Source organism: Thunnus maccoyii, chromosome 7 (assembly GCF_910596095.1).
Source record: "Thunnus maccoyii chromosome 7, fThuMac1.1, whole genome shotgun sequence".
NCBI lineage: Eukaryota > Metazoa > Chordata > Actinopteri > Scombriformes > Scombridae > Thunnus > Thunnus maccoyii.
The window spans coordinates 16,621,585-16,635,665 of record NC_056539.1 but is presented as its reverse complement, the minus strand read 5'-3'; the positions used below and the strand labels follow the sequence as shown (position 1 = coordinate 16,635,665).

Sequence of the window (14,081 nt, the reverse complement as noted above, 5' to 3'; positions counted from 1 at the left end):
TTATTTATGTCTTGCTTTCGGGTTTGGTTTTTCAGAAAGTATTTTAGTACACGGTTCATGTTCACTCCCCTAAGTAGGCTCGACTGCCTTATTTAAAAGCTTCAAAGCTATTGAAAGAACAACCAACCAACTAAACCCCCCTCACCTCAGTTGAATAACACACCAAGGGTAGAAACCCTTCAGGTTTTTGTTTTTGAGAGTTGAAATTAGTAATGAGTAGTAGTACTTAGTAATAAGTAATACTTCTAAAAGCAAAAACTTTAATTCCTCTTATTATGCAGAAATTTAAGAAACATACATCATTCATCCATCCATCTTACCTCCTCCCCAGGTTAATGGGGGACAAAGGGACACCCCAGCTGTGCCTTCGAGATGTTGACATTGATCTAACCAGGATAGGAAAGCTGTCCAGGTCTGGCTCTTCATCGCCATCCACAGTGGTTTGCTCCTTTTCCTCCTCTGACCCTGTTATTGCTTCCACTTTTTCCATTGATCCCAATAGTCCATTCAGATTAATTGTTAAACTGAGCCCTACTGCAGGGCCTGACGAGTCACCGCTGTCAATGATACAGCCTGGCAACAATTTAGGACTAAGCTGAGAGACCACAAAGCTACGCTGAGGTTCTGCAGGCTCTATATAGGAGGGGGATGACGGTGCATTGACCTGAGTGGAGTGTGTGGTCAGAGAAGTCTGTACAGGTTGGTTGATGACGGGACTGTCCGTGTTCTGTGACACCTGTAGGCCAACAGGGAGGGTTTTGCTCTCTGGGACGGTGGTTTCTATGGTTGCAGTTGACGGTGAAGCCGGTACCCCTCCCTCGAGGTCTTTGAAGTATTCAGAGTCTCTGAGAGAGGAGTTGAGGGCCAGCAGGTCCTCCACGCTGTTGCTCAACTCCACACCAGGACAGTCGTAGTCACTGACTACTGAACACGCATCCTGCAGGTCATCAAGGGAGGCAGAGCAGAGCATCGAAATGTTTTGAAAGATAGAGGAAAGACAAGAAAGCGGATAGAGGATAAAAAAGATATGTTGAACATCAGCCACAATACAAACATTGAGTAAGAAAGTAAGGAAATGATCGAAATGTAGGATAAAGTGTTTTACCTGGTCCTCAGTGGTGTTACCAAAGAAGACATCCTCGGCGGTAGAGGCAGGCGATAGCGAGGAGGACGATCCTGTCCCACTGGGAGCAGGAGGTTGGACACTCAGTTGGGCAATGGGAGGACCACAGGGCTGACTACATGGCTTGCACTCTGATGCTGAAAAGTAAAGGATTAAATGTTTGTGAGCGACATTTTTCCAAAAAATGTAATAGCTTTGACGATACCATTAGGAGAAAGCGAGCACTAAAGAAAGACAGACGCAGCTGATTTCAACACCTACCAAAATTAATTTGGGTGATTTTGTGTCTGATGGAAGAAAAGCTGTGTTGCAGCCCCTGCTCCAGCCTCTCGCTGAAAGCTCCTTTACATTTCCATTGCATAAACAGATTCCTTGATTCACATGATGCCACAAACCACCGTCACCACTGGCAACTGCTCGGTGAGCCAGCATTAGTCTCCATGTCAGTGGTGGAGAGCTGGAGATTATTCCTTCACTGAGCTTTCAGCTGCCTGAAAAGCTGTGCGCTTGTGGTAATATACTATAGTAAGTACATGCTATATGAGGGAGATGCACATAACATGGGCAAATATGGATGTCACATATTTGAGGTAAAAAAAAGTGTGTAATTGTAGTATTTCTTATATTTTACATTAATAAAAATAAACCTGTCAGTGTCTCGTGGTGTCTGAAAAGTCTGTTTAGGCGTCTGAGTATGTCATGATGACTGTTAGGGTTTCAGCCACACTATGCCCATCTGAGGAGGGGAGAGCCGCAGCTACGACAGGTTACATAAGTCCCATTTCATAAGGGACGCCTCCTGTGAACCCGAGCCTTAGCCTAAGCCAGCCTGGCTCCACAGTGTAAGGTTCAATTCTCCTTGAACACATTTGGCCTGTTTGAATTTCTGATATAACATGACCAGTGTAAACAGGTATTCTGCCACTATTATTCGTATCATATAGTTGTGATTTCAGTAATGAAGGAATGGTGAAAAAGATGCTGATAGATTGTGGATAGACACTCTCCAGACTATAAAACAGAAACAGAAACATGCCAGGAGTATATATTCAGCTCTGGCACAAAAAGAGCAGAATTGAAGATAGAGATGAATATATATAAAGTTGCTATGTCGATCAAAACAGACGTGGAGCAACATTAGCATCCATCTGGAATTGTGTTTTCTGTCCACCTGACAAATTTAAGTCCAATATTCACTCTAATTTTAGCTCTAGTTAAGTCCACCAACTGGAAATCTGGATCTGGATCTTTAGCTGTTAAATGCTCCATTATGTACACCACTTCCTTGTCTGTCTGACATTTGATGCTGTACGGGATGTGAGCTTTTAGTACTTTTTTTTTTTTAAAAAAACAGCTGCCTGCAAAAGCTGATGGAAAAAAGGTTGATTAGAGTGAATTTGCAGGCCCTAACACCAAAACAATGAGCTAAAAGATGCTAAAATGCTATGCAGAGCTGAGGTGAGCTGCAGCGTTTCTTACAAATCATCATTCGATCCATCGTTAATATGAAAATATTGATTAGAGCAGCTTTAAAAACACACAAAAATTAATCCACCACAATTATCCACAGTCACTGACATCTAGAGGGCATCAGCAGACCTGTGTTTTCATTTATAAGGCTTAAGGTGCCAAGATATTTAACATCCTTAGTTGAGTTCAAAGCCGACCATGACACATGACATCACAGGACAGATTAGCTAAAAGTTCCTTGTGCCAACTCTGAACTGCTGAAGACTTCTTTCCTTACTGCTGCAGCACTGCAACACAACTTTTACAGTGAGAAACAGTCATTTCTCTGAGGGTCTTTACAGCTTTACTTGCTGATCATTTGGATAATATTTGTGGTTGTTTTAATGAGAGTTTAATGTGTGTGAAGATTGTTTTTGTGACTCAAGTTGATGAGCTTTATCTGTCTCCCTGTCTATATAAATGTGATGTTACTAACAAAATAATCACTTTCAAATGGAGATAGTGTGAGATGTCAGGAGATAAAACGCAGACAGGCCACACTCTGAGTCCTGCGCCAAACCAGCAGCATCCACTCTCCCCTCTTCAGCACGACAGCCAGAGATGCTCTCACATAAACACACAGACAGACGTACTGTAGATCTACTTTCTATATTACTAAATCACTGACTGAGGCTGAGGGGATGGCAGTGTCCCCGCTGGAGGGGAGAATTTGTTTGCGTCCAAATCCCACTCGTGTCAAGTGTAAACTTAGACACTCGGTGCAGACGTTACTCTTGTAGTGCCGCTATAGCCTTTTATGGTTGGTCTCTCATATCTGCTAATACATCACACAAGGATGAAACATCAGCGTGTGTGTGTGTGTGGTTGTGTATATTCATAACTGTTTTGGCGCTGTCAGCTGTTTTCTCCACAGTTTGGCTCCACATAACAAAGGGTGATCTGCTACTAAAACTAATGACTATTATCAAATAATAAATCACCAAATCACTCTTACACTTTGCCTGAGACTATTAACTTAATATTATACTTGATTTACCTAAATACTGTATATATATTTACTTTTTATCTATTTAACATTGCAACTGGTTTTTGTATTTGATATTGTAACTTTCTCTACTTTACAAACTGCTACTTCTGATTACATGTGGTATTTATTGTCTTTCCATCCTGGAAGAGGGATTCCTCCTGTCTTGTTCTTTCTGATGTTTCGCCTTTTTTTCCCCCCAAGTTTAACATTTCAACAATCTAGGGTCAAGGGATAGAGGGTATTGTCATTTTTTGGTTATATAACTAAAATTTATTTGACTTGACCAGGGTTGTAGCCAAGATTTTACAAATACTGAGCTCATGAGTTCAAATACCAGCAGCCCAAGCCCAACAACTCCTGAGAAATGTTTGAAAAAGAGCACAAAAAATATTTTTATGTAAGTTTTATCTCTCTACAATACATGATGGTCTAAATACCATTTCAAAGCTGTCTCCACGCTGCCAGTAGTATTATTCATGTGGAGAAACATCAAATTCCCCTTTTTACTATCATTCTAGTATATAAAAAATGCCCCTAAGTGCAGTCAAATTTAAAGATATTGATTCAAAAAGTGTGCAGTTGTGGAATAGAAACTCCTCCTCAGGCTGTGAAACCCCCAAATTCACAAAAACAATACTAAGTACATAACCTTGGTGTCAGTTCTTAACTTGACACGACATGACAAATGTTTCTGTTTTATTGAAAGTATTAAAAAAGGTCAAATCATCTCTGTGAGAGTAGCTCATGTAAAAAAAATATCTTGATAAATTCTCTAGTGATTAAACAGTAGTGCAGCAGGATTTTCTTGTATTTTGTATATGTATATTTAAAGTACAATCATACAGAATTCAACATGAAAAATGCAATTTTCACTATGCAGCATGTGAAATGAAACACTTGCTGTGCTGTATAATGCTGTTTGTGTCGAGTGTGTTAGATGAAGTTTCGTGAAAAAGACAACGTGAGGAAATGTGACAAAGGGGGAAATGAGGGTATGTGTTCACCACAGCTGACGTAGCTGATTGTACCTAGTGTTTGTTTGCAAAAGTACAATCACAAGAGGAACTTGGGCATCATATGATGTGCTCAGTTGATCATCTACAATGTACATGATGAACTATTACAAGTCACATTGATTTTTTTTAAAAGAAAAGGTAAACGGAGCAACTGGTACAATTAACAACTTCCTACAGTAGGTATGGTTACGGTCATTCTGATGACACACACACACACACACACACACACACACACACACACACACACACATTGAGCCTATACCCAACTATAGAAACTACACATGGATAAAGATAAAATCACACTTACAACTAATCTAACATAAACATATTATCCCGTTCTTCAAATATATCATTCATTACTGTGGAACAAAGTGTTTGGACTAAGGTGACCATTCAGTGCCCCGTTCCTTTGCGGACTGGTGTACAAGTGTGAGTCTGTTGTGTGTGACAGGTGTGTGTAGGTGAAAGCAGGATACAGAGGCTGATAGATCTGAGGTCGAAGCACACATCAAAACAACTGTCATCTCACAGATCCTCTTTGATCAGAAATTCGCCTGACTACTGTTTCAAAGCACCGAGCTACGCAGACGCCACGGCTGAAGCGAAATGGAAGCGTCCTACACAGCTTCTTTATGTCTGCAAACGTCATATTCCTCTGAAGATAACAGCGTGGAAACACAGAGCATGAAATAATTCGGGCTTCATGTGTCATACAGTGAGCTGTGAGAGAAGGATGAACTAAAAAATATATGAGTTGGGATGTATAAAACTCCACTTGTGAGTCTTTCAGTGAGTTCTCTTTTTTCTCAATGGATTTACTCACAGTAGACATCAGTCAATCTACACCAAAGCATCACCAAGCATCATTTAAAAAAAACTCTTCAATCAGTCTGTTAACTCAAAACAATACTTTTCCAATAAATAATCAAAGGTTTCTTTTAAAAATTACAAATGCATCACGACATCTGTGCATTCTCACGTATTATACGATGCACAAGGGTAAAAATGACTCACTGTGAAAACACCACTCACCACAAACCTCAATCAGGCCAAAATGTTAAACAACAACTTAGCAACCAATAGAAAAAAAAGAAAACCTGAACTACTTCAGGTGAAGATAAATGTACAAAAAGAACCAACAACTGGAGGTCACATCCAGTCTGTGACCTCTGCTACATCCATCTGTAGTACCAGTTTTTGCTTTCCATTAAGTCACAAACGCCCCGTAGTATCACCCTGAATGTAAAAACCTGATCCCTGATGTCGTACCTCTCTTGAAGGACCATCTCTTCATCCAGAGTTTGGAGAAAGAGGGCCAGGAGTTATTAAGAGGAGAGTCCGCCATAGGAGCAGCGCAGTGGGGAGGCCAGCTGGAACTGGAGCTCTCTCACACTGGAGCTCTGGCACCCAGTGAGAGGAAGAGGCGGGGTGGAGAGAGAGAGAGAGAGAGGAAGAGAGAGAGAGAGAGAGAGGGCAAGAGGGGAGTGATGGAGGGAGGGGAGTCAAGGAACAGAAGGAGAGAGAGAGAAAGAGAAGGAGAGAGAGAAAGTCCAAGGCTATAGGATCAGGGAACTGCTGGTTGGGGATTACCTCGCTAAAGACTCTCCAGCACAGAGAGAGAAATAGAGCAAGAAAGCAAAAAAAATAGAGGACATAGAAAGAGAAAAAGAGGCTTGCTCTCAACACATTCAACATTTTCAATCAGTAAATAAAAATGGATCTCCAAGTTTCTAGTTATGACAGAAAAAGATCTTTATTGTAGACATTTTAAGACTGTTTGGATGAAAGGAGACCAAGACCGGGTGTGGGTTGGTGGGGTGACAAAGGAAGTGAAAGGGAGGTAACGTGAATTTTAATTAGTTTTGAAATGAATTTAATGCCTCAAATTAGAACATCTTAGTGTCACAGATCACTTTAAAGCCCAAATTGTTTTAGAGAAATAAGGCAGAAACAGAAAAAGAGAAGGAAGTACATACGCAATAAAAGTATGGCAATGATGCATGCTGGTTTTTTTTTTTTTTTACTCTGAGTCATACTGTAGGCACACATCTTCTACGGAGGCTTTGAAATGCAAACTAAAGGAAGTCTTTTAAACTGCTAAAAGAAACCGTGCAGTATAGCGATCGGCAAACAGGATGGGATGTATTCTCTAACTGCTACAAGCGCCTAGATGCAGAGCCTGACAATTGTTGCAACCATTGTGCTTCTTAATTTGCACAAAAGTGTAACCACGGATGACTGTCAAGTTCAGCTCACTGCACATCAAGAGGAGAAGTCTCCTTACTTTCCCACAGACAGGGATGAAAGAACACTGGCTGAGAGAAGACGAGTACTGTAGAAATGTATTAAAAACAGGATTCTGCTGCACAGGAACACCTCATGTTTCAGACAATACACAAAAAAATGCAAGTAATGAACCAGGACCTAATATGCAGGGTTTGAAAACTGAGCAGAAACTTTATGATAAAACTCTACTTACTATGAATGTTAGGCACCAGGTGGCTTCATAAATCCTTTCAGGGGACCAAAACAAGCCAGAGAGAGCAGAAAAGATGCGGATCTGACTGTTCTGTGTGAACGTTGAGTTCGTCCTCACACAGAGTGCGGAGAGCCAGCCAACCAGCCACAGGATCTTAACCCTGCTTCCTCTTTTTCTCATTCTGTGCAGCTGAATGGCCCACACTAGAGTTTCACACGTCATTAAAGCTTTTTAAACGTGTTGTGGCAGCGCACACTTTCACAAGTGCAACTACAGTTTTGACTCGAAGGCTCCTCTTGAGAATGAGTGACTAATAACTGACAATAAAGCTTCGCTCTGACCTCTGACTTCACAGCCTTTGCTACTCTTAAAAACTCAGATGGACTTCATCAATCTACAAACTAAAGAAAATGCATTAATGATTAGATACCAGAGCACACATGCAACCATCACTAAAATGCAGTGTTAATCTGCAAGTTTGTGTTTTGCATGTTACTGTTTTGCAGCTTTAAACACCCCCACAGCGTTGAGAGATGGGGTTAGGAGGAACTGGTTCATGGTGGTTTGAGTCACAGCATAGCTGGATCACACCTCGATGCAGACTGCTGCTTGTCATCTTTTATTTTGAGGTCTCATTGTGTGAATGAACACCGGGGCTTACATAAACAGGATGCAGAATACAGTTCACAAACAAGAGAGAGTAAAAAAGGAAAAATTACAAGGTGTGATATAAACACATTAGGGTCAGTATGTTACTGTTCTTGGTTTTGCCTCAGAGTGACTCTGCATTGATTTTTTATTGAAAAATACCAAAAAAAACCCAGTATATATTACATTCTGATTAATTTCACAAGATGGAGGTCTATCTGTTCCTTCTTATTCTTTCCTTTGCAGTTGCATCATTGTGAAATGTAAGAGAGGCAAGTTTGCCATGACAAGTTGCAGGTTTGAATCTTTCATTGACTGCTAAAATCTTAGAAAAGAAAAACTAACTTTCTCTCTCAATGATGTCAAGATGCTCTCGAGCAAAGTCATGCCGTCTGATAAAACCTATAGCTGAAGCAGGATGGTGAGGTGTGAGTGCTGGAAAAGAACATGAATCTCAAACAAATCTAAAAGTATCTGACATAAGAAAATAAACAAACTAAAAGTGCGACACAATCAGTGGTGGAAGAATTAGTGAGACTGTTTACTTTAAAGTGAAAGTAACACAGAGTAGAAAGTAAAAGTCTTGCTTTCAAAATCTTACTCAAAGGACAGGCTCACATTTTGTCTTGTCGGTCTTAAAACAACAGTCTGGTACGCAAATTAACACTGAAAGAGTTTTTCTTTTTCTTGCTGTAATCATTCCTCCTGTTCATACTGGTCATTGAAAGATCCTTTTTTAATGGACTTTCTGTGTAAGTGATGGGCGACAAAATCCACAGTCATTGCTCTGTTAAGTTTATCTGAAGCTAATATGAGGCTTCAGCTGTCCAAGTTAGACAAATCAAGTGGATATCTTCTAAAGTTACTGTCTTTTGTACAAATGTCCTTCTTTTTGTCACTACACATCAGAGAAATAATAAAAAAGACCGTAACTCTGGAAGACAACAACTTGGCTTGATTAGTTCAGCAGACTGAAGCCTCATAATATCTTCAGATAAACCTTTAAATACACTTTTGCTCAAATCAGGAGATCTTCTGCTGGTCAGTATGAACAGGAGGAATGATGACAGCAGGCAAAACCTGTTGCATTGTTAGTTTGGGCACCTGACTGTTGTTCTAAGATAGATTAAAAATAATAATAAAGGTAGTCATCATGGAGGATGAACAGTCCATGTCATTGTCACATTTTTATATATCATATAATTTGATTGTTATCACTGATACATCAGCATAAAAGCAGCATTTTAATGTAGTTGGTCGAGATGGAAATAATTTCAATGTTTTATACTGCAGGGTACTTTTATGGAAAGAAATACATTAAATTTATAAGATCATGTTATATTTTGTATATAAAATCTTGTGACATATAGTATATTTATATACAGTATAATGTAGTCAAATAAATGTAGTGAAGTAAAAAGTCCAATATTTCCCTCTGTATGCAGCCGGGTTAACGTATAAAGAAGCATAAAACTAAAAAAAGTAGTACCTCAAAACTGAACTTTAATCTACTTTCCACAACTGGTGACAAAAAATTGAAGTTCCACTTATAAGCTTTTTTCTCACAGCTTTCAACCGCATCTCAGTCTTCTTCAGTGATATATTGTCACCTGATAAAATGTGGTTGTGTGTGGGAAAAGCTACAGACGACTTATAAAGTGTGTTTTACATGTAAAATTCTGTCTCTATGCCTCAGTCCACTGTTAAGAAGTGCGAGAAGACACATATTCTCCAATAATTTTATTCATAATTTTAATATAAACAGTTAATTGTTGAATAATTTACACACAGCAAGATTTTTATTTTCATATCATTGCAACATTTTCTGTACATGTCACTACTTGGCTCTCCTTTGAAAACATAGAAAAAATAAATTGTCAAGCGTTCATTTAGTCATGGCACATTTTTGATCCTGTACAATATGCATGTAAATCTGTGTTCATGTGTGTGTGTGTGTGTATGTGTGTGTGTGTGTGCATGTGTGTGTGTTCAATATGTTGATATATGTGATACATAAAGATAATGGCACATTTGGATCCAGTGTGAGGGATGAAGCGATCTCTGTGGGTTGCGGGAGTTGAGTTTTTTGGACTGTACATACACACATATACACCTGCTGTCTGCATACGCACAGATGTCTCAACATAACGTATACACAACAAATCCCAAAATTAATACATCAGCATATTCATCGGCAATAAATGACATTAATAAAGAGGTATCCTGCGAGACTACACACAGCATTCTGGGGACCACCTATGTGCACCGAGGAGAGAAAGGAGACGAGAAGAAGGACAAAGAGGAGGAGGAGGAGGAGGAGGAGCAGCAGTCGGAGACAAAGAAAGCCGTGGTAAAGACTTCAAACCGAGGACAACACAGACACAACTCCATTGATTTAAACAACGTACAGCACAGGGAACAGGATAGAGACAAATATAAAGGTATTGGTGTGTAAACTGGAGCAGACCACTGGACAGACAGATGATTCAGACTTCAAAAAGAGGCTGCTTTCCTTTGGATTTGTCATCTAACCAACAGTAACCCTGAACCACACCTGTATGTCTTTAAACAGTGGCGTCTCTCTCTCTCTCCATAATCAACAAAACAAATATGAACAGTTCATCATCACACAACTGACAGACAGTACTTAATTCATTCATCGCTGAAAGTGTTTCGCTCTGTAACACCTTCAGCTTTACAGTCTAAACTTAAAAGATGCCAACAGTAAAGTTTTCTTTTTTTTTTTTTTTTTTTAATTTTTTTTTTTTTTAGCTTATTCAGGATTTTATCACTCGTGTGTCCTCTTCCTCAAAAGGATGTGCAGTGGTCTTTTCCAGTTTTTCACATAAAAAAAAAAAAAAAACAACAAAAAACACACATTCGCAAACTAAACACACGTCTCTTGTCAGGAAACGATTTTCGCACGACAACATCTGTGACAGGTGACGCGTTTTTTTTTTCTTTGTGACACGAGAAAAAGGCTTTTATGGGTGACGACATGCTGCTGCGAACGGGCGTGGTGGGTCGAATGTGTGACGTCATATTGGCCGACATTCGGAGCATGCATCGGATTAAGAGCAGGAAACGTTTCAGGCCATACATATACTGTATTACGTCTTGTTTCACAGGGTTATAACCCTCAGACTGGAGTTGTGCTGCTCCTGTTAAAAAAAATACATCGACAGACTCGACTCTGCTCTTTTCTGTGTAGTGGGTTGTGTCATGAACAAAAAGAAAAAAAAAAGAAAAAAAAAGAGGAAAACAAAAAAAAAATCTATCTTTTCAAATTTAGAAAAAAGTTATATACACATTGATAACAATGTTAAATTCATAATGTACAAGAGTAGTAAAAGTTTACAGTCAGAAAAAGTAATTGTATTTGCCCTCCCTACTTTGGCTAAAAAAAATAGAAATCAACATCTCTAAAATGTAATACTTTTTTCTTTTCTTTAAAACAAAACAATAATACATACAATGCTTTGTTCTCACCCTGCACTGCGTTACGAGCATGCTCTGTCCAACCGCTTTTTTTTTTTTTTTTTTTTTTTTTTCAGGTCATCAGAGTTCAACAAAACAAACCTAAACTTCCCTAAATCAAGTGCTTTCGTTTTTCAGGGGCCGAGGGGAATCTGCTGCTATTTACAGTTAAGAGCTTATTAATCAGGTTTTTTTTTTTCCTTTTGCTTTTTTGTGAAAATCATGGAGCTGGACGCACTTCAAATGGAAATCCCCCCCAATTGTAATGCGATCACTTGTTGCTAATCGTGGGGTGTTTTTTTTGCATGTGCTTTGGGGTGTCGCTGTCAAAAACAGATTCATGATGGCTGCCGAGTAGCAAGAAAAAAAAAAAAAAAAATCGGAAAGCGTCAAATTATCAAGCCGTCCGCTGGTACAGATAATTCATTTTCCATGCACAAAGCAAGCCAGAGCTTAGCAGAGTAGAGACACAAGTTCAACTTTTTTGGGTTTGTTTTTTCTTTTTTCTTTTTTGGTAAAAATCATCAGTCATATAATCCCAAATTACAGTATATCTCTCACCAAGCAGGTAGAATGTTTTTTTTTTCTCTGCAATTACAACTAAAGAAAACAGAATTCATAAAAACATAATTCATGTGTTTTCATTTCATGTTTGGAGGTCCTCTTTAGTGATTGGTGGAAACTCGCCAGTTCTGCGTGGGAGGGGGTCAGGTTTGGCCCGCTAGTCTGAGCAAGGCACTACGGGGTCGGAAGCCCCCGATTGCTTTGCCACCCCTGACCTGCAGCGCTCCCATCCAGCCGCTAGAGGGCAGTCCAAACTGCATCACTTCAGAGTGAGAGGAGGATTCCTGATTATCTTAAAAAAAAAAAAAAAAAAAAAAAAGATTTCAAAAAAGAGAGAAAAGATTTCAGATTTGTCAAAAGGGTGTTTGGGTTTTTGTTGCTGAAAACGTGTCCTTGGGCTTATCATCTCCATTTTGCTTTTTGTAAGGATGCTGAGAACTTGCACTTCAGTCAGAGTAGATAAAAGGTAGGTAGGTAGCTCTTCTTTCTCCTTATCCTCTTTATCCTCCAACCACAAAGCATCAGGCCGCCTCCCTGAGACGAAAAGTTACAATCTAGATTTCATGTCTGTTAATAGTTCTTATGGCACACAGGATTGTCCCAGTCCAGCTTTTTTCCTTTGCAGAGGGGGTGGGGTGGGGGGGTTGGGGGGGGTCCTCCTCTTTAAAACTTTTAACCAGCCCAGACGTCAGTGTCCTGATTAGCCATAACAGACCCAATCCATGGCATTGACAGAAAATAAAGGTTATCTCTTGATATTCACAGTAGAAAAAATATACATACAAAACAAAAAATCAGAACAGAGAAACAAATGAATGAACCAACGACTGGAGGAAAACGTTGGATTTGAACGCTAACTGTATTGACCACAAAGAGACAGACATTGACAGACTGAAGAAGAGGAGTAGGGCTTTCTGCCAGACAACAGGTTTAGTCTTGATGTGATTTAAAAAAAAAAAAAAAAAAAGCATGAGTGTCCAGGGCTTAGCTTGGTTAGCCTTGGCCGCATGTAGGTGATCACAGATATGCATTGAGAGTCACGAGACTTTAATTTTGTTTCACTCGTGCTAATGTCACATCCCCAGAAACCAGTAGAGCCGCTACTACATACAGTCCCAGAGGATTGGCATGTATGTAAAAGGGGAATACACATAATAAAGCTACGCAGCTTCTTCCAGTGCCCGAGGGAAGTCTCTTGTGGGTAATTCTATAAGCTGTAATAACAATGAAAGGGACAGACCACCTATAATGCTGCTCTCCTGCTCGATGTTCCACATTTAGTAAAAATATATAAGGAGAGGGATAATACTTGTATATTTATCAAACTGTGCAGCAATTACTACAGAAATGAGCTCTAAAAGTAAAAAAAAAATCTAAAATTGAAAATATGAAGGGCTGTGCCCCCGACAATATCTACATACTGCAGGGGTCGATGAGAGCTTCCCTCTGGGACACAAGGAGAAGAAAAAACAGAAACAAAACAAGGGAGCAGAGGGATTAAATACACCACAGGGGAAAGGAATTCATCAGCAGTGTTGGTAATGTATGATAAAAGTGATATTATTTGAAATGATGGGATACTGAGTGACTGACGGGGGATGATTTCGGCTCTTTAGACTGATTCCTCCATATGCACTGAGGTAGACTCTGGCCAAACACAAAGACGACGACAATTACTAACTAACTAAACTAACTAACTAGCACTCCTCCTTTGCTTACCGCCGGCTACTCCGCCTACAATAACAAATTAGGCTCTTATATCGCTCCACTCTCAAAACACCTTAAAAATGCTCCACTAAAAAGCTAACTGTGTTCTTCTTATACAATGACAATGATCATAATAAAATAAATATCTGGTATTTCAAAGATATGGGCACCATCTTAATTAAAAATTGCATATGCGTGTGAACAACCACCACAAGAAAAGCAACCTAGATCGAGGTGGAGACGAGAGCTGTGTCCCACTTTCACCCTACATACTAATTCTGACCCGGATTTGGAGTATGTAGTGTGTTTTCATATACTATCTGTATGTAGTATTAGTATGTAATATGGAATTGTGACACAGCTATGGTCCACCATTTTTCTGTCATGTACACACAACTGATGGGCATCTGATTTTTTTTTTTTTTTTTTTTTTTAATATATCTTTTTTTCTGCTTTTATTTCCCAAACTATGTCACAGATAATTTACAAAGTACAAAAGCCCAAGATTGTATCTCCTCAGAATAATTAGCTAAAATCAACATCATAACCTCGGGCGCCTCTGCGTGCTGA

General features: G+C 39.4%; 1 protein-coding gene across 2 annotated transcripts in view; it reads right to left on the bottom strand.

Annotated features, from left to right (window-relative positions):
* Nucleotides 1-5,988, bottom strand: part of arhgef18b (rho/rac guanine nucleotide exchange factor (GEF) 18b) — a 46,954-nt gene extending 40,966 nt beyond the window's left edge. For both annotated transcript variants that reach the window (XM_042416429.1, XM_042416430.1), the window contains exons 1-3: nucleotides 5,906-5,988; nucleotides 1,106-1,260; nucleotides 321-937 (exon numbers count right to left, since the gene is read on the bottom strand). In XM_042416429.1, the coding sequence (XP_042272363.1) occupies nucleotides 321-937; nucleotides 1,106-1,260; nucleotides 5,906-5,981 (848 nt within the window). In that variant the 5' untranslated portion in view covers nucleotides 5,982-5,988. The remainder of the gene's footprint in view (nucleotides 1-320; nucleotides 938-1,105; nucleotides 1,261-5,905) is intronic.
* Between the last annotated feature and the right edge of the window lie 8,093 nt (nucleotides 5,989-14,081).